Source organism: Sycon ciliatum, chromosome 1 (assembly GCF_964019385.1).
Source record: "Sycon ciliatum chromosome 1, ocSycCili1.1, whole genome shotgun sequence".
In the NCBI taxonomy this organism is placed as follows: Eukaryota; Metazoa; Porifera; class Calcarea; order Leucosolenida; family Sycettidae; genus Sycon; species Sycon ciliatum.
The window spans coordinates 74504530-74523546 of NC_088643.1; the positions used below are offsets into that span (position 1 = coordinate 74504530).

Sequence of the window (19017 nt, forward strand, 5' to 3'; positions counted from 1 at the left end):
CATGACTCGGATCGGCGATGACCAGGTTCAGGTTCATGCTGTACACCAGGTACACTGCTACCGCATGCAGTGCCACATCACTTCTTTCTTTGTCTTTCCTTTTCACCGACGGATGGCGAGCATTAAATTTTACTTGTCGATCCAGATGACTCGGTGTTACTGCTACTAGTCGTGTCAGCTCAGAACAACTGGAGCTCGCACTAGTCGAGTCTTTGTTCCTCAATATTTCAGCAGCATACTGATTTCCAGCGAGGGTGTACTCCACGTAACCTGACCAGTTGTAGTACGTAACGTTGTCCGGTGAGACAATAAAGTCGCGAAAATAATGGGTCCTCTGCTTTTGCCCGGTGTTGTTTTGGCAATCGTGGTAGCATTTGGTGCTATTCTATGGTACCTTTTCAAGTCCGCTGAAGCCGACTCAACTCCATTCTATCCAGACGATAATGAGGGAAGTGATGGAGGCTCCGAAACATCCAAAAATCGTACGAAAAAGCGCCCGTTTCAACCCAGAAGAAGGAATAGAGAGAGAACTACCCATCCTGTTGAAGAAACTCCTCAAGCGGCTCGTCTGGAAGAGCGGAACACACATGCAGGTGCCAATGTAGCCAAATCGGCTACAACAACCGCGAAAAAACCAGCTGGTGAGCGTAGTCCTCCTGCTCGGAAAGGTGCTGCTGCTGCTGCTCCTACTCCTACTATTGCCCCCACTTCTCACCCTGTTTCTCGTCAAGCATCTGACCCGGTACTACCAGGCAAATCAAGGAAAGTCTCCTTTTCTGAGGATGCTGTAACGGAAGCAGCTGGTCAGGAAACCAGGACCACTGCGGTACCCACTGCTTCATCGAATGGAGTCTCTCCTCCTTCGGTCCCGTCTGCGAAAGCCAACAAAGCAGCTGCCAAGTCATCATCGTCAACGAAGGTGAAGAATCCAGCGAAGAGCAAACCTTCGCGATCAGCTGCCAGCGCCTCTGTTGCTTGTAAGTGTGTGTTATTCGCGTTTGAGAATCTGTTTTTAGCAATTAAAACTAGTTTGTGTTCACGCACTTGTACCATGTGCCTTTGTATTCTGCACACGTGTTTGTACGTGTTTATGTGTACGGGTGAATGTTTGAGTAAATGTGTACAATGTCATACTACAGTAGATCTACAGACCAGTGAAATTCGACCTCATGACTAAAACAGTGCCAGGTGCTACCCCAAGAGTACTACAGTACTAGTAAATAAACCAGAGTGCAGTTCCAGGAGAATCACGCTACGATGAAGATTTTTTGTTCTGTTTAGGTCATACTCATAGTGACACACCTTTGCTGCATCTCACTTTGGTTCACGTGGTCATTTTACCGTATCACGGAGGTAATTTCTGTTGCGCATTCCTGGTTGTGCAAAAGGTGAAAAACGCCACCGAATTTCCCGTTATCACCTTAGTGACACGGTGATTTAGCACCGAACCTACAGTATGACAGGTTTTCTACGATTCATGATGACCAAAACAAAAAAAACTTCGCCGTGAAAGTGGTTTTATGCAGCGAAAATGCGGACCTACGCACTCTTGTTTATACTACATAGCCCTGGCACTTGTACATGGCGCTACCAAGAGTAAATAAGCTCCCATGACACTTGAACATGGCGCTACCAGGAGTAAATAAGCTCCCATGAGTGTGCAACTCTGCATGTCAGGTCCCCGACGGCGACAACTCATATCTCGTGTTCTCCCCGACGGCGACAACTCATATCTCGTGTTCCAGTTACGATTTATACTGCTTACAACGAAGGCCAGCGTGCACGCAGTCCGATTACTGCCATGATCATGTTGATGACTTGCATAATTTAGTGGGTCTCTATCAGGGAGTGCTATTTTCACTACAACGGTCGCTAAAATGGACTGGGAACGCACAACGGGATCACTACACCACGCGATGGGAGTTTTCGCTGTCGGCATGCCCCATAGAAAGGGTATCCAGAGTTGATCATAACGAACGAGCATGCGAATGTGTTCTTTAACAGACTTCAATTGTTTCATGTACTTTTTCAGTATTTCGCACAGAGTCACATAGGTGAGTAATAATTATATTATGGCAATGATGCGGCAGTGTACGTTACAGTATTACACGTAAGTACAGATGTGATCATGAAAGCGCTAGCAAAACCGAGGAATAAACGTTACAACACCCGGAACAAGATAGATGAACAATCAGAAAACCAAGAAATAATATGACAGCGCTTATTAAACTGCGCTTAAATAATAATACTGATGCGATGAAAGCGGCAAGACTACTAAACTACTAATCACTGTAATCAGAGTCTGAGCTAGAGACCAGGTCAAGGTCCGGACGAGGAGGACAGCTACGAAATCAGGCACCGATTGCTCAGGAGCAGCAGCTGATCGACACGCCTTACTGCGGGCAGAAGGCAGCACTCTGTTCTTGGATAAGAACGCCAGCATATCAACATGCTCTGCACTGAGCGAACTCCTCAGCTTGTTCACTATCGAACCCGAGCAGGAGAAGACGCGCTCTGCTGGGACCGATGTTGCAGGTGTGCCCAAGATGCGCCTAGCGATCTGCGACATCGTGGGGAAGCGCTCAGCATTCATCTTCCACCACACCAGCACATCTGTTGAACTGGCAGAGGGCCGCTCGGTGAAAAAGAGCCGAAGCTCTTCTTTAGCTGTGGACACAATAGACGTTTCCACAGCCGAATCGCTACCACCGAGCAACTCATCCAGGACTGGGCTTGGAGCCCTCTTGGCCGACGGCTCGGCTGCGATGACATCTGGCTGCTCCGTTGCCGCTGTCATCTGCTGCAGGAGATTGTCCTTCAGCTCTGCGACCTCATCCACAGTGAGGAAGGAGAGGTCACGGAAGCGAGGGTCAATGGCGGCCGCTATCGCCTCGGGACTACTGCTGCGGAAGGGAAATTTACGACGGAGCCCATCCAGAAGAGATCGCCTGACTGCCTTTGCTGCAGTTGACATCCGTGCTGGCGGTGCACTTGCCAGAGTAGTCTTCATGCTGCTGATTTGAACACACGTAGGATCAAGTAGATTCACGGGCTAATTCTGCAGCTAGTGGTTACGTAGCTTTGACTGGTGGATCGTGAAATTTACAGCTGTTTGTGCTTTGGAGCTTCCAGGGATGTACGTTTTCTCAGAGACATGCCTGGTGTTTAGTGCACAAGCACTGCCCGTGAATCTACTTGATCCTACGTGTGTTCAAACGAAAGCGTGGCTCATCAATCGCAGGAGGGTTAAATTCAGCAGGCTGGATTGTCAGTTGTCTTTTTTTCACTGTGTATCTAGTGACAAGCCGTATCTGTTGATTACAGCAAATGCTGTGGCACATGATTCTTGACTAAGCCTGTTGATTGTGTTGACCCCCTTTGTACGTGTTTGTGCAGCTAATGTCGATGAATTGGCCCGTGCCATTGAGCGTGCTAACCTTTCTGCTAGTGATGCGCAGGAGCTAGTCGACGTCTTGCTGAGTGCTTCCAGCGGCGGTGCGTCTGAGTGGATGTCCCGCGGCAGCCATGGCCGCACCGAGGAGACCCTAGAGTCAGTGCGCAAAGCTCGCACTGAGCTTGCTGCACAGCTGGAGGAGGAGCGCGCAGCACACCGTAGCTTGCTAGCGAGCAGTAAGGATAGGCGAGCTGAGTCCATCGAGGAGATGCGACAGATGAAGTTTAAGCTGGAGGCGGTGCAAAAGGGCTTTGCACAGAAGACGAAGGAGGCTGCTAATGCATTGGCGCGTGTTCGATCTATGGAAGAAGAGCTTGATGCAAAGAGTGCACTGCCTGCAACTGCTGAGGCTGGCCGCTATATTGCGGAGATCAACCACTTGAAGTCGGAACTGGAAGGAGCTAATACTCGTTTGGCTAGTTCAATGGCTGATTCCAACAATGTCAAACAGGCTGCCAAGAATACTGAAGCAACTCTTAACAACCAGCTGCAGCAAGCCAAGAGCAATGCTGAGAGGCAGCAGAAGCGTGCCCGTGATCTGGAGAAACAACTTCAGTCAGAACCTAAAGCTGGAGTGGAGGTATGTGATCTTGTACTGTCTTTTTCACTGCTGCCTTCTTAATTGCTTGTTATAGATCCAGTCACTGGACAGGGTGATCTGCCCCAGTTTGCCGTATGCACACACCGTAAGAGCACATGTAGCCTGCATCTCCACCTATGTGTTGTCACCCTGCCACCATTTCCAACATCTTGATGTCTGAGTCCTCCCCACACTCGCTCACTTCCTCAAAGTGTTGTCCGTGTCGTCATTCCAATGTCATATTTGGTCACATCTGCTATGCATGTGTGTGGCTTTCTTTACCGTACAAGGCAACTGCTGTGCAAGCTCAGAATGATGAGCTTCGTCAAAGAATTGCTACAGTAGAAGCTGGTGTGTCAGAGCAGATTGCTGCTGTGGAGAGCAGCAAATCAAAGGAACTCGTTGCTCTGGAAAAGAAGAAGGCTGAGGAACTCGTTGCTCTGGAAAAGAAGAAGGCTGAGGAAGTCGTTGCTCTGGAAAAGAAGAAGGCTGAGGAACTCGTTGCTCTGGAAAAGAAGAAGGCTGAGGAGCTAGCTGCAGTGGAAAAGAACCTGTCCGTCAGAATTGCCGACTTGGAAAAGAGCAAACAAGAGCTGGTCACAGAATTGCAGAGTGCCAAGGTGATTGAGCAGTGCAAAACTTGTCATGTCATTGTCATGTGTCACTCATACCTCCGTCATGGCACACTCCCTGTCTCCCTTTCTTTGTTTGTGGATATCACTGTCCTGTTGACTTGCTTGACTTTCCTCTCGGTTGGTACTGACTTGTCGTTCCAGCCGGGAGCGTAAATATCTCTTTTCACTACCTGTGATTGCTATTGTACATGTAGTGACGACTTGTTCAAACGTGCTACTTTCTGTCCATGTATGTGGTGTGTTTGACATTTCAGACTGCTTCCAATGGTCATCATGTTGAGGAGACTCAAAGGTATATTGTGATTATCGGCTTAACGTGCTTGTAGTTGGCCAAATTCTTGATATTGTTGTGTTGTGTTTTTGCACTGGGAAAATTAACTGGCTATTTTGAAGTATTTTGCTTGCGGTGCACATGGAACACATGTGTATGTGTGAGAAGTGTCTGATGCCTGTGTATCCTGCATGTAACTTATGCCTGTAATGTGTAAGGAATTGGTTTCACTTTCCGACTTTTTTGCTGTGTACTTTTTTTCTAGTGCTGACCCAGCACTCGTGACGGAAAAGGACGAGGAGATCTCGAAGCTGAAGAAGAGCCTGGAGTCTTGGAAGACAGATGCAAAGAAGTTTGAGGAGAGACTTCTGGCTTCGAATGCCAAGAACGCTGTGAGTGGTGCTACAGCTTTCGTTTTCGAAAATGTTAAGGGTGACACTGGTTCTCTTATTTTAAGATTTTTTTCGCCATTACTATTGCTTCAATAATAATACCAAGAGTGTGTATTGTGAGCATGATTGTGAAACTCCGAGAATGCGAACTTTCACTGCATCAGAAGAAAAAACTTGACTGTCACCACCAGTCTTCGAATCAGGGACCTTTACTGTTGGCTAGCAATGCATAGGCTGGTGGCTCGCAGCCCTTACTGTACCAAACACTTAACGCACACAAAGTAGTACTGTAAGACATGTTATTATAACGAGTCGCAAATTTAACGATTGTCCAAAATTCATAGGTTAACGAGAAGATAGGTTAACGATCTTGCAGTATTCTGCCATGTCCACACACAGCATATATGAAGCAGTACGGCCTCAACGGATCTTATTATAACGAAGAAATGTCATCCGTTAAAACGTTAGATTTGCTTTCTCGTTATGTATACATGTCTTACAGTACCCGGGAAGCCCCAATGTCCAACTATTCACATGTTTCAGGGACTATAAAATTATCATGACTACGGATTTGACTGTAGGCGCTTGCAACTGGGAGATATGGCACTCTGGAAATAAGTTGTTTATTCTTGCCTGTGTCCTTTGATCTTTCTTTATTTCAATAATGTTCTACCCCATGCTTTCTGGTTGCAGGAGCTTCGTGAGACAACGTGGCGAGCAAAGGACGAGGCAGCGCTTGCACAGAAGAATGCGAAGGCCGAAGTAAAGAAATCGATTGATGGTTTCAAGGTAAGTGTTCTCTCTATACTGTTGTGATTGTCTGGTCGTTGATAGGCTACCGGTACGTGCCACTGCAAGATTGAATAGAAGAAACAGGATGATGGTTTGGAACTTTGGATGTCATTGTGCGCATGTACTTTTACGTATGCTTTTGGCAGTCTAGGCGTTAGGGATTTGCCCCTATTATTCTCGACAAGGCACGGACAGTGCGTGCATTCATGCAGCGTAGGTCGTTTTGCATGCCATGCCCTGCACTATGATATGCCGTTGTATGTGTCATGCCTGTCATGCAAGCACGACTCGTATCTGCGAGATCAGCGAAAGAATTCCATGAAATGATCACTGCGCTTTGGCTGTGTTCAGCGTTTGCTCGCAGTTAGCTTAGCCTGGTGGCACCCAATCGTTTACATTCAATTTGCTCACAGTATGCGATTGTTTCGTGATATTTGAATCTGTCTACAACGCTCTACATTATGCCTGTTTGCATCCCGTAGGCAAAGCAGCGTGAAGAAACATCAGCTGAGCGTGATGCAGTTACAGTAAGGCATTTTCCAGTGTTTGTGTCTGTGTGCAATAATAAATCCAGACAACTCATCAAGGAGAAATGCCATAATTGATGCATTCATTGCTGTTCTAATCGAATCATCCTTCTTAGCATTGTGTGTTAGGCTCTTGTTTGCTGTACGAGAGGTTGGAGGTACGAATCCCAGCTATAGGGAAATTTTACTTATAGATTTTCTGATTTATTCTCCTATCCTGCTTATTTGGGGCATTTCATCTTATAGTGGTGGTCTGCCTTGAGATAGCAGGTACAGTATGATTGTCTTGGATCTCCATGAGAAGTTGTGGAATATGTTGCTACTCCTCCCCGTATCAAGACAACATTATTTTTTCTTCTTTTTTTCTTCACTATTGTTGGTGCATGCGTGTCGTTAGGGGTGTTCTTTTGCATAAAAAGCCTGTTTACATGGAGTTTGCTGCAGGATGTGCTCGCGGTCAAGAATGCTTGGATTGGACTTTAAATCTAAAGAAGGAAATTGATTAGCATAACCCCTTTAGCTTTTGCATGCGCTTGTGAATTATGAACTTGGTAAACATCAGGCTGGTGTGTTCATTCAGGAAAGATAGGACATGGACATTGCAACTACCGCCTTGCTGCTCATGTCAATTTTTCATTTTCAAACGTTCTTTCCATTGTTCACTGTGGTTTGCAGAAGGAGCTTAGAGACCTATGTCCGAGCGTGGAAGTATCGAGCGACTGCAAGGTAACTTTGAGCTACTTTTGGTACTCCAACATTGATTTGTTTCCGTTGAATGCCCATCAGGTTGACCTGTGACGTACATGCACATCACTAATAGTGTCATGATCCAACCACTGGGGTCGGTATACGTCTGTGTGTTTCAAGCAACACCCAGGACCGCCATGTAGTGTGAGCGAGACCCAAATTCAAAGTGCGCAATACGAATAAATGCACGTTGTCACTCAACAGCCAACCAAGAGTTCTAGTATCAACGACCTACATTGCTACTAGTCTAGTCAGAGATATAATGGGATGAGAGAGAGGCAAGCACCGGGGTGAAAACGAATACCAGCGAAACAAGGGCTTATATTGGGGGAAGTAGCATTGTACTCACTAGTCATACTTCTAGATGGTAAGGTGATATAAGGGGAGAAGTAGTTAGGGGCCTAATTGCGAATATCTAGTTCAGAATAGCGCTAGACGCTATAGTAGCGTGTTCGGTGCCTCGAACCCAGGCGCATTTTGAGTGGAAACAGTTTTGTACGGGGTCCGTGGCACAATCGTACATCACTGTGCTTATTGCCTTGGCAGGGTAAAATTTTAGCAGCTCAGGACGAGTTTGTTTCTTTGTTGGAAAGAGGAGATGTCTCTGCTGTTGAGACCGTAAGTCCCGTTTCCACACGACGAATTTTAGCAATGTTACGCCCTGCGCAACTTCAGGGTATCGATTTCGGCCTGTTCTGGGCCGGTCGCAACGCCGACGACCATTCCATCGTCTTCAGCGTCGAAAAACTACGCAGTGTGTGAAATTTGGAGGCTCTACGATGCTGTGTTCTTGTTCTATGAGAGATCGATTTGCGCCAGGATACCAAATGTGCGGAGTACATGTACATGTACATGGAGTTGATGGACTTGGCTGTAGTGCTGTTTATTTGTAGTTTCGCTGAGCTACCACATCAGATAAATCTGGTCGCTGTATCATATAGGAGAGTGGATAAAGCCATTGTGCAGACAAATTGGTCAAGAACAGATTTCCTGCCAATACTGCGTTCAATCATGATGCAGCTGAAAATCTGACACTCTGAGGATTTGCAAAATTGCAGCGCGCTAGCACAGTGCAGCTACGCAATGCCGTATGCACCGTGTCTGGAGTACATTGTCATCCACATAGCATGGGCAATGTAGGGCCAGTGTATTTGTCGACTTTATAATTTACATCCAAATTACGCTTGCACGATCATCCGATAAATGAACTGTCTGTTGATAGTGCAAATCGTATGAATGAATAACATGTGACGTGCGACACCAATTGCCCCGAAGTGCTGCACGCGTCGTATATGACTGGGAACAAGTTGTCCTTCTAAAGCTGATGATTAGCAGGACTGCTGCTGCCTTGGCCTGGCTGAAGCTTACATCGTGTTGCAATGGTGCAGCATACCTGTTAATTGGCTGCATGCATCCGGTCCCGCGGCGCAACATGCCCGGGTGCGGGTGCCGTCTCGGCTGAGTGCGTATGTTATTTTCTTGGATGCTTCATCTACATGGGGTAGATAACTGTAATCTCCTCCTGGTGATGCGTCTTTGTAGTACCCGTATTCCAATTAGCTTCAGCCTGTGAAGGGTTACATCTTTCGCATTTATTTCGACTAATTTGTATGCGTTGCTATGGTGGTTGCTATGGGCGTAATTTGAATTTGGCTAGATGGAATACCAAAAAAATGGTGAAGTGATGGAAGCTCTCTATTGGCTATCATCTGTGAAAATTTGAAAGACCCTGAACGAAATTGATTTTCACCTTGTTCTAGTTGGTTTTGAATTTCCCGGTTTTGTGCCACTGGCCTGCATCAAAACTGTTCCAGCAAAAGTCCCAACAAGCGCACTTCAAACGATCATAACTCTTGAACGTCTGGTCGGATTTAGACAAACCTTATATATTTCCCGGCTAGTTTATCCTACTCTTTCCAATGAGACTAAAATCGAGGAGATCGGAGCAACTTTCAAAATCGTCCGAACACCCTAGCTATAGCTGTGTTGACAACTGGCACGTGTACGCGTTTGTGCGTATTTTTGCTGGCCTTTTGGGGCATGGTGCAAATTGGAATGCGTCGAAATGGAAACTCCAACATGTTGTACTTGTCAGCATGTACCAGACACATACTTTGAAGTACTGGTGTATATGCTAGTGCACTTTGATCGGCGGGGTCGAATTTATTAGTAGTAGAAGGCATCGCACAACCTAAACTATGTCTTGCACTGCTGTTTTCTGTGAAAGGCTGAACGTGCGACTCAGTTGCATGGTGCACTGTAGAATGAACCATCAGTGACTCCATGATGATCTTACCATGGCCCAGCGCTGAAGTCTTGCGAGTGCGTCTTTTCAGTTCTGGTCACGTGCGGTTCACCTCCGTATGTTGGCTTGTTGGTTGTCACGCACACCAATGTGCTGACAGTACTTTTGATAATTTTTGTGCTTGAGAAATATTGATAATGACTGTCTCCTTGTTGCACATGACATCCACATTGTATCCATTGCTGCTGTGTACTACTGATTACAGACGCTCACAAGCTGGGTGCAGTCATTTGTGGAGAAGGCAGGCCAGGAAAAAGCCAGCACTGCAACATCTGCTTCAAGCTCCTCTGCCGAGTCTACTGAAGTAAGTGTTATGTCCTGTCTCTGCTCTCGTTATTTCTTCCTTCCCTTATATGTATTCGTGTGAGGTAATTTCGGTCCTCTGCATCAAAAGTTGCATTTTAATGAAGCCTGTTTGTCATGGGACCTTCTTCGAACTTCAGTCTTAAATGTTTGTTGGGTAGCCATCTGAACTATGCAGATTCCTGTTGCTGTAGAATTGGTGCAACATGCGAGGGGTGATGTTATGTTGTCATGGCATTGTGGCCACTATTGTGGAAGCAGGACTCGAGTTGAACATCCTTCTTCCATTATACTCTATCGATTTTCTTGCTTGTGCTCAGGAGCTAGAGCGTTCCCGTGAAAGGCTAAGTGCGGCGGAGGCAGAAGTTGAATCATTGAAGTCTCGCTGTGAGGAGGCTGAGGAAGTCTTGGCACAGACCACGAGTACCCTGGCTGGTATCCAAAGCCAGGTCGAGGCAGAGGATGACAAGCATATGGATAAGCTTCAGTCCTTGGAAGCAGATTTTGATCGAGTGGAAGCATCGAAAAAGAAGGTATGTCGACTTGGACAGGTGTTCTGTGCACTGTAAACTGGTCTGTATCATAGCAATGTACATGTATGGTGTGTAGGGGTGAAACAATTATACCGAGTACTCGAGTACTCGCTCGGTTTTTTCAAAAATAATCGTACTCGGAATAAATCAGAGTACTCGTTCATACGTGGTACATGCATTTTCTACAGAAATCTGCAGTTTCAGGGCAGCAGTCGGCAGATGGTGATGTGCAGACTGTGTGGTGAACATTTGTTCTCGAGTGGAGAGAGCCCAATTGACCCACCAACCAATATACCTGAGAAAAATGACTGCTACTCAGTTCAATCAGGGTTGCACCATGTTATTTTAAAGCCCTTGGTGTGCAATTTTTAGGAGATGAAAAATACTCGAATACTCGAATATTCGATCGGAGAAAATCAGAGTACTCGAACTCGGGATCTCAGTGCCAACTTTCACCCCTAATGGTGTGTGATGGATTTTTCAGCACCCCATATCAAGTGTGCATAACCCCCAAGAGTGCCGCTGCAGTCTTTGGGATCTGTGTCTACAGAATTTCGCATCATGTGACATACCGTAAAGTCGCGGATAAAAGCTGGGCTTATAAGCACATAAGCCGCTTTCTGCATCAGGCTTCAATGCAAACCAGGCTTCAATGCAAACCATGCTTATATGCACCACTGATATTTTGGCCAGGCTTGTATGCACATCGGCCGATCCGGGCTTGCATAGATGCCAGGGTTCTACGCACGACACGCGTAGATCTACCACTGACTACCGGTATGGCGGCAGTTTTACTATGCACTGTACATAGCGCATGCACTCCTGACCTACCTGATCCGCACTTGCATAGAAGCCAGGCTTCTACGCGCGACGGGCTTATATGCATTTGACCCGTTTGATTTTCAGGCTTCTATCCGCGATGTGCTTGTATGCAAACCCGGCTTTTATCCACGACTTTACGGTACTTGTACACGCTGCTTGGACCCTGAATGATACAGGTGGAATCCTGATAATTCGAACTCCAAAATACTGGGGAATATTTTCGAATTATCCAAACATGTACCCACATCACATAATGTATGTCAAAATTCTCGCATTGTGAATGCAGAGTTGCGCAATACACCCTACAAGACACATAACTTCGAATTATGCCTTTCTAACTTCGAATTTTCAGCAAGAGCCCCACCCGCTTTGTATGTAAGCGGGTTTCATGGGAAAATGGGATGGTTTCATGTAATCATACATGCCCTGTCCGAGGTTCGAATTATCAGGCATGATGTGGGAATCGTATTGCTTGATTAAGCGGTATGTTTGAATTATCAGGATTCCACCTGTAGCTACAGGGCTGTAAACAACCCTGCTTTGGTTACACCTCTCTGGTGGTCACTTTGCACTGTTTGCTGGCGTAATCTATTAAACCATGTCATGTGAAACATTGCTGCCAGTGCACCGGGTACGGAACGTCACAGTGTAGGTAGTTGCGTATTCTCGGGGTTATGTATTATGCATTGGTAACATCACCGGTGCTCTGCATGGTGGCTTGCTTCTTCTTTACTATAGCTCCAAGAACAGCTTGATAGTGCAGAGACAGAGCTTGCACAGGCGAAGAACGGTCAGAAACAAATCCACAGCCTGAGGAAGGAGCTGGAGCAATCTAAGAATGTCAATGATGACATGCAGAAGTTCCTTCAGCAGACTAGCACGCGCCACGAGGGTCATCTGAAGGAGAGTGCTGAGAAACTGCGTCGGGCCGAATCACAGCTGTCTAGCTCCAAGTCTAGGATGGAGGTGGCTGAGCAGAAAGCAAAGGCAGCGGAAGAGGCACTGGCCAAGCACCGTAGTGAGCAAACTGAATCTACGACTGTTATCGAGCAGGTATGTTCCATCCCACTGGCGTCCTCTTCTTTTTAAACCGCTTTTGCTTTTGCAGTCCTCTCAGTCTGCTACTAGTCCTTTACAAGCTGGCGTGTCTGGTTGCAGCCTGTTCACTTAGATTATGTGCAGTAGAATGTGGTTCAATTGTCGATTTTGTGCAGGTATTCAGTAGCACAGCTGTTTCCTCCGAAGTCAGTGTTTCCATTCACGCTGTAACTTTCCTGTGTCGTATGGTGTAATTGTTGCCTTTTGTTTACAGCTGAGGAAAGACATAGAGACTTCCTCAAAGGAAAGAGAATCACTACAGAGTCGATGTGCTGAGGTAGGTGCTTTGGCCACCGGCCCACTGTTCAGCATTCGGAAAAAAATGCTAGTGCATATGATTGATCATATTGCTTTTTTGTTCTGTTCTGTTCTGTTTGGATGGTCTCTAAGCTTTGTTGTGTGTAGAATTTGGAAAAATCCAGATAGTGGCAGGTGCGTGATGAATGGTTTAGTCTTTAAAAACGACAGTTTGTGACCATGACACCATGCGGTGCTTGGATTGCTGCGCGGCTGGACGATATGAAGCTCATAAAGAACGACTTTTTGGTGTCTGTCATGCAGGGAGTCTTAAAAAGTTGCACGCGTCCCAGTGCGGACCTTCGCTTTTCTCGTGTTGAACACTTTCAAAGCCCTTCAACCTTTTCACTTCTTGAAGTACCGTACTCATTTCATAATTGTTTGGGGGTGTCATGAAAAAGACATAATTTTAGTTGAGTTTTCATAGCAGAAGAAAATGATCTGAAGTTACAAGCATAACTTGATCGAAAAAGGAAAGAAAAATGTCCAATATGGGGAATGGGAGGGTGAGTCATCCCTTTATCCGCTACTAACCAGGATTTCCCCCGAAATTTATGGACGGCCCCATTATGCCCTATATGTACACAGGTCAGTGGCTATAGAAGTGATAATAATTATGTTATTGCTCATTAGTAGTGTTGGGAAGAAGGTTCGAATGTTCGAATGATCTTCGTTTTCGAATTCAAAAGAAGGAATGTTCAATTCAAAAGAACCTTCGTTCGTATACATAATCATTTACTCGTACACACTGCACTTGTACGCACCTGTGTAAGACGACGGAAGCTGTGTCGGCCATGAAGCAGCTGAAACTACAGTCGTTTTTCAAGAGTTTCTATCGAATCGTCCTTGATCTGAGGAACGCTCGAGTGGTATCTCGAATCCCCTGGCTCGCTGGTGCTTCGTAATTTTTTGGCCTATGTGACAGTGTCTACATGTATCGCGGAGGACAATTTTTATACTGCACTTCAATAGAAGGTTCGAACATTCGTTCGTTTGAAACAGAAGGATTCTTTTCTCATTAAGAACATTCGTCCCAACATTACTCTTTAGAGACTTTTACTGATTCATAAAGTGAATACAGAGTCACTAGACATGGTTAGCATGTTACCGTTCACGCTATTTTGAGTATTTTCGACGGTCGGCGTGTACAGTGGTGTAGAGGGCGAGTCTACTGTTTTTTTGTGTGTTTTCGAGACACGGTTAGCTGTTCGGCTTCTGAGTCCTCACTCCTGACGCAACGATAGACGTGTGAGGTAACTCTAGTTGGAATCTTGCCGTTTCGTTCTCCCGCTAAACAGAGCTTTCTATCGTCGAAACGGTACCAAACCGACGGTATTTTGGGTGTTGGGTACGAGCACCGTTGGATCTAGCGCGTGAACTGTAAAATGCCATGTCTACACGGCCCAAGTGACTGGAGATGATGTTTGGTTTTTTCTAGTGCTGAGACGATTACGTGTTTTCCTTAGTGGCTTAGGCCGCGGTCACACCGAGCCCGATTCAGCCGTTCAGCCAAAAAAACGCTTTTTCCGGCTGAGGTTTCCACGGAAACGGCTAAAAATCGGGGCACCAGCTACTTTCAGCTTTCAGCCTTTTTGGAAGCGCTGAAAAGCTGAAAGTGGCTGAATAAGTTTGGCTGAAGTGCAAGAGGAGCTGAAGAACTTGAGTTGACGTTTGTTGTAGTCAGGTAGTTTCTTCCCACGTGGAGATTCAAAATTAGGACGTAGTGTGTACGCAAATCACGTATACTGGGCACAGGGGTCATCCTCCAAATAAAGAAAAACCCGGGGAAACCCCCGTCAGCCAGTTTTGGTGTGACCGTCAGCTGACTAGTCGCAAGCCACTTTCAGCGCAAGCCAAAAACGGCTGAACTTGGTGAGACCGCGGCCTTAGCTGATACCATAACGATCGGCTAAACGATTATTATTGTAACTACATCAGTACACATTTACATTCTGTGAATTTCAAAAAAATTACCAATACGAGTCCAATATCGCCAATGACGGAAAGCGGGCGCATAGATCCGATGATCCCGCAACAAGTCCGTCAGCTATTCGGACTGACCAGATGAATGCGGACAAGACAGAGGCGACACACCGGTATCAACCCAAGAGCTGATGGTGCCCTTCGCCTGTGACTTTGCTGACTCCGACGATGAAGTCAGAGAAGCTGGCCAGGGGTGCAGATCGACGGATTTCGACGGATGAGCTGACTTGAGGCGCGCAAACAAGTAACTACAGTAAAACCTGTAATGGCGACCACTTGACCATGGCGACCACTTTTCCTTGTCACGGACGCATTCACATTCAAAACAACTCGGATAAGGCGACCACTCGCTCAACGCGACCGGCGACCACCCACCCGCGACCGCTTTGTACAGTGCTAGTCATGTAAATGTATGCATTGCATGGTGCACCAGGCATGGTAGATCTACACATCAGTGCAGGAAGTGTAGATGTACATGGTGCATGCACGACATTTGACAGGTCTGAGGACCCCAGGCACATGAGTCGTGCTAGAGTAGCATAGGTGTGTGCACTGTGATGCACTGATCAAAATGATGTATCACATGTGGATATGGTCACGTGACCCACTGAACCTGGATAAGAAGACCACCTGGCCACGGCGACCACTTTTTCTCGTCCCTTGAGGGGTCGCCTTAGATAGGTTTCACTGTAGTTGCTTTTCCTGTCTATGCTCAAAATAGGCATCAACTTAAACAGTGGGTGTATGTGTGTAACCGCACTGCTCCGCGAACATTGCTGTCGGGCACTCGCTGGTTCTGAGAATTGCGACAATTTAAAATTTGAATATTGGTTTACAGTATTTGAATTTTTCTCAAGTTGTCAGATTTGGTATGCACTCGTTTACAGCTTACTAACCTGCTCTTTTGTCTGTGTGCATGTGTGCTTATGGGTGTGCAGCAAGAGACTGCTTTGCAGGCAGCCCGTCAAGAGGTAGAGGAGGCTGCTAAAGAAAAGAGGACCTCGGTTGACGATGTCAATCAGGTAAGGCGTGCTTTGCTGTGTGAACATTTCATCAAGACAGTGTATGGGTGTCATATAGCCAGCTACGTGCTGTAAAAGAATGCTTGCCCTGGTCCTATCATGATGGTCAACCACAACTGCCTTCAAAGAGGCAAAGACCGTACCAAGAGTGCATAAACAAGAGTATGCAACTGTGGTTATGGGTCAGTGCGCGGCGCGCTGCCTTCATTACGTAACTTGCCTTCATCACGCTCTGAAAGCATGCATTCAAACTCTCAATTTCTCGCACGAGTCCATCCGTTTTTGCTCGATTCGTTCCAGTACCTACACAATCTCTGAATTCTGGCGCGTGAACTCCGGTTTCGTACGAAAGTTCATTTCAAACTAGAGGGAAAGTGCGGTGTTTGATTTTCCGCAGTGCGCGGACTCCAGCTGAATGATGTAATGAAGGCAGCGCGCCGCGCATCTGGCCCATAGAAAAGAGATCACAGTTGCATACTCTTGTTTATGGACTCTTGACCGTACTAAGGAATGAGTGTGGCCCTGGCTGTACATATCACATGGAGTGACGTTCTGCTATCACTATTGATGCTTCGAATTTTAAATTGTGGAAGCTTCGACTGAAACTGGGTTGAATATCAAAGTTGTACTTGGTCTTTGGAGAAGGCCAAGAAATCGAAAGGTGAATGTCGCTGATTGGTCGTCTCCTAGACGACGAGACAGACTTCATTCTTAAGTACTTTATTATACATGTACATGTACTTAATTTCTTATGTTCCGTTTCTTGCCACAGATGGTCTCTAGTTTGAATGAACTGCAGACCGCCATGTCAAAATTAGAAGTAGAAAAGCAGGAGCTTGCCGAGCAGCTGGTACGTAGTAGCGTTGTGCCTTTTTGTCTTAGATGTACTGCATGCATTTTTGCGTTGATTGGGCAATGGCAAGAGTACGTAACCCCGAGGGTGTGCAACTACATTGCGTGGCTTTTCACCAAAGTTTCTTGTGTACGTCCGTCATCAGGCTGTAATGGCCCATCTTAGCTCTGCATAATTATTCTCAACTACAAAAAAAAAGGAAAAAATGGCAATAAATAAAACGCTTTCTGTCTCCTCGATGATTTAATATGCAAAAATACTGTTGGTTTGTGAGAAAGTCACCCCTGTACCATCTGTGGTCACTTCTTACGGCATCCACTGGGAAGTGACGATGTGCGTTATTAGTTTTGATGTACAGTGGACATGGATCAGAATTGCACAGTCAGAGGGGGGCTATATACTCTCTGCAATGGTGGAATGAGAGGAAAACGCAACATCCTCGATCATTACGTAAATACATGTAGTTGCCTCCAGCACTCCACACTACACTATCGGCCGACCCACCGCACTTGCCTATGACCCCCCCCCCCCTAACAAGGACAGTTGCGTTGATGAGATGTTGACAGATCCTGCAGGCAGCTGTTCCGGTTTTGCAGAGCTCGTCGGTGGAGGTGTAGATGTCGAGTGAATGATACGAAGTGTAGGAAAGATGTTTTATATGTTTAAACTGGCACAATTGCACACTTTTACATAGCACCATTGCACCTGTTGAGATGATCATTCATCAACATCCAGCGTCCATCTTTTTTTCCCCTGAAGGGATTGTAGGATACAGCAATATACAACTGGGGGCTTCTGTGTACATTTTGTTGTCTTTCCCGACATATGATGTTCCCTGTTCTGTTGTTCTTACAGAGAAACGTCCTCAATGCATCGGCATCAGCATCTACAGACGTCTGAAGTATTAGTTGCGCAACAGCGCTCTTGTGTCTATTGTATGTTCGTGAATAACAATCCAACTATGATGTTTTGTCTGCTTTTTTCTTCTATTTTCTCCTTTTCTGCTCCTCTCAATATTTGTGATTTCCCAACCTCCCGTAACCCTTCCCAACCACCCAGAAATATTTTATGGGAGAAATTTCTCCTAAAATTCCATTTTCCTACATTATCATTTGCACTTGTCTATTTGTGCTGTCATTGTGTATTTCATTCATGCTTTCAAGTAATCACTGAATGTCCGCTTTGATTTGGAATGTCTGGCTAGCAAGCTTGGGGAAAGACATGTTTGCAGCGCAATGTCCCGGTATTAGCAACACTACTAATAATAGTAGTAGTCATCGTAGCACGTCCAGCAGGGCTCGTGTCTGCTTCATTATTTCGTGGCCTTTTAGTTCCGAGCGGTTTTAGATTGTTTCCCTCCTTTTGCTACTGCTACCTTTTACTGATTTCTTATTCTTTTCTCTATCTTTCTCATATGGCTTTGTTTGCGTCTCTTGCCAAGATTTTTTTGCTGGCACCCCTCTTCTTCTTTTCTAGAACAGCCAGCTTCTCTTCTTTTTACGTTAACATTGTTGTTGAGTAGCCGTTCCATTTCAAAGGTGCAACTTAGCCGGTGGCTATGAGTTGTATTCCAGATGCTGTTTGTGTTAGAGTTCGGCCGGGACTCTGTGTTTTCTTTCTTTTTCTAGAATTTTGTTGACATGGTTGCTGATACTGCCCATTCTAGGCTCAACTCTTCTGTGTATCTTATGCCTGCCAAGAGAACCCGACTTGTAACATGTGCACATGGGGCGTGTACTTCGAACTAGATTGCACATGCGCGCGCGCGTGTGTGTGGGTGTGCGTGTGTGTGCATGCCTGCTACACTGGTGAGATTATGGGAATGTGTGTTCTGTCCCCGTGGAAAATCGCGGGAAAAAATCGCAAAAAAACGCGGGGGGGGGGGGAACGCGGCATAATATGGCATAATTTGCGGTAAATATGCGGTGAATATTATTGATATGCGGCAAGTTTGCAGTTGATATGAGGCAATTTTCAGTGAGTACAAGTAGTGAAATCAATCAGTTACAAGTCTCTGGTGTAGGCACGCGTCATAATTATTTGAGTACAAAGCAGCCACGATGAGACGTTGCTGACCGAACAGTGCACTGTGCATGTGTGTACGTGTAGTGCAACAAAAAAGTTCAAAAAACGCGGCCGCGGAATCGCGATTTTCCCCGGGGACAGTGTGTTGAACTGTTGATATTTGATAGCAAAATTATGCGGATCTTTGTCATGGTCTACTGTAAAAGCAGAAATTGTCGGTGGTGTTTTATTTTCGGTAACTTCGGTGCCGACAATTTTTACCGAAAATAAAACGCACCGAAATTTTCGGTACAACCGATACTGTATACATGTAGTACTAGTACACCTACCTGGAGAACGGGTTTTACCGAAAATTTCCCGCTACCGAACCGCCGATTT

General features: G+C 46.0%; 1 protein-coding gene across 2 annotated transcripts; it reads left to right on the plus strand.

Moving 5' to 3' along the window:
• Positions 1-84: 84 nt before the first annotated feature.
• Positions 85-18338, plus strand: LOC135805411 (myosin-2 heavy chain-like). 2 transcript variants are annotated; one of them, XM_065319441.1, is made up of 15 exons: positions 85-977; positions 3397-4034; positions 4325-4654; positions 4924-4961; positions 5206-5332; positions 6026-6121; positions 6607-6651; positions 7327-7377; positions 9909-10007; positions 10327-10539; positions 12100-12414; positions 12674-12736; positions 15678-15761; positions 16534-16611; positions 17470-18338. In XM_065319441.1, exons 1-15 carry the CDS (start codon positions 326-328, stop codon positions 17512-17514), a joined length of 2874 nt encoding a protein of 957 aa, XP_065175513.1. In that variant the 5' UTR covers positions 85-325; the 3' UTR covers positions 17515-18338. The 2 variants fall into 2 exon arrangements, with proteins under 2 accessions (XP_065175513.1, XP_065175514.1); XM_065319442.1 differs by lacking the exon at positions 4325-4654.
• Positions 18339-19017: the final 679 nt, after the last annotated feature.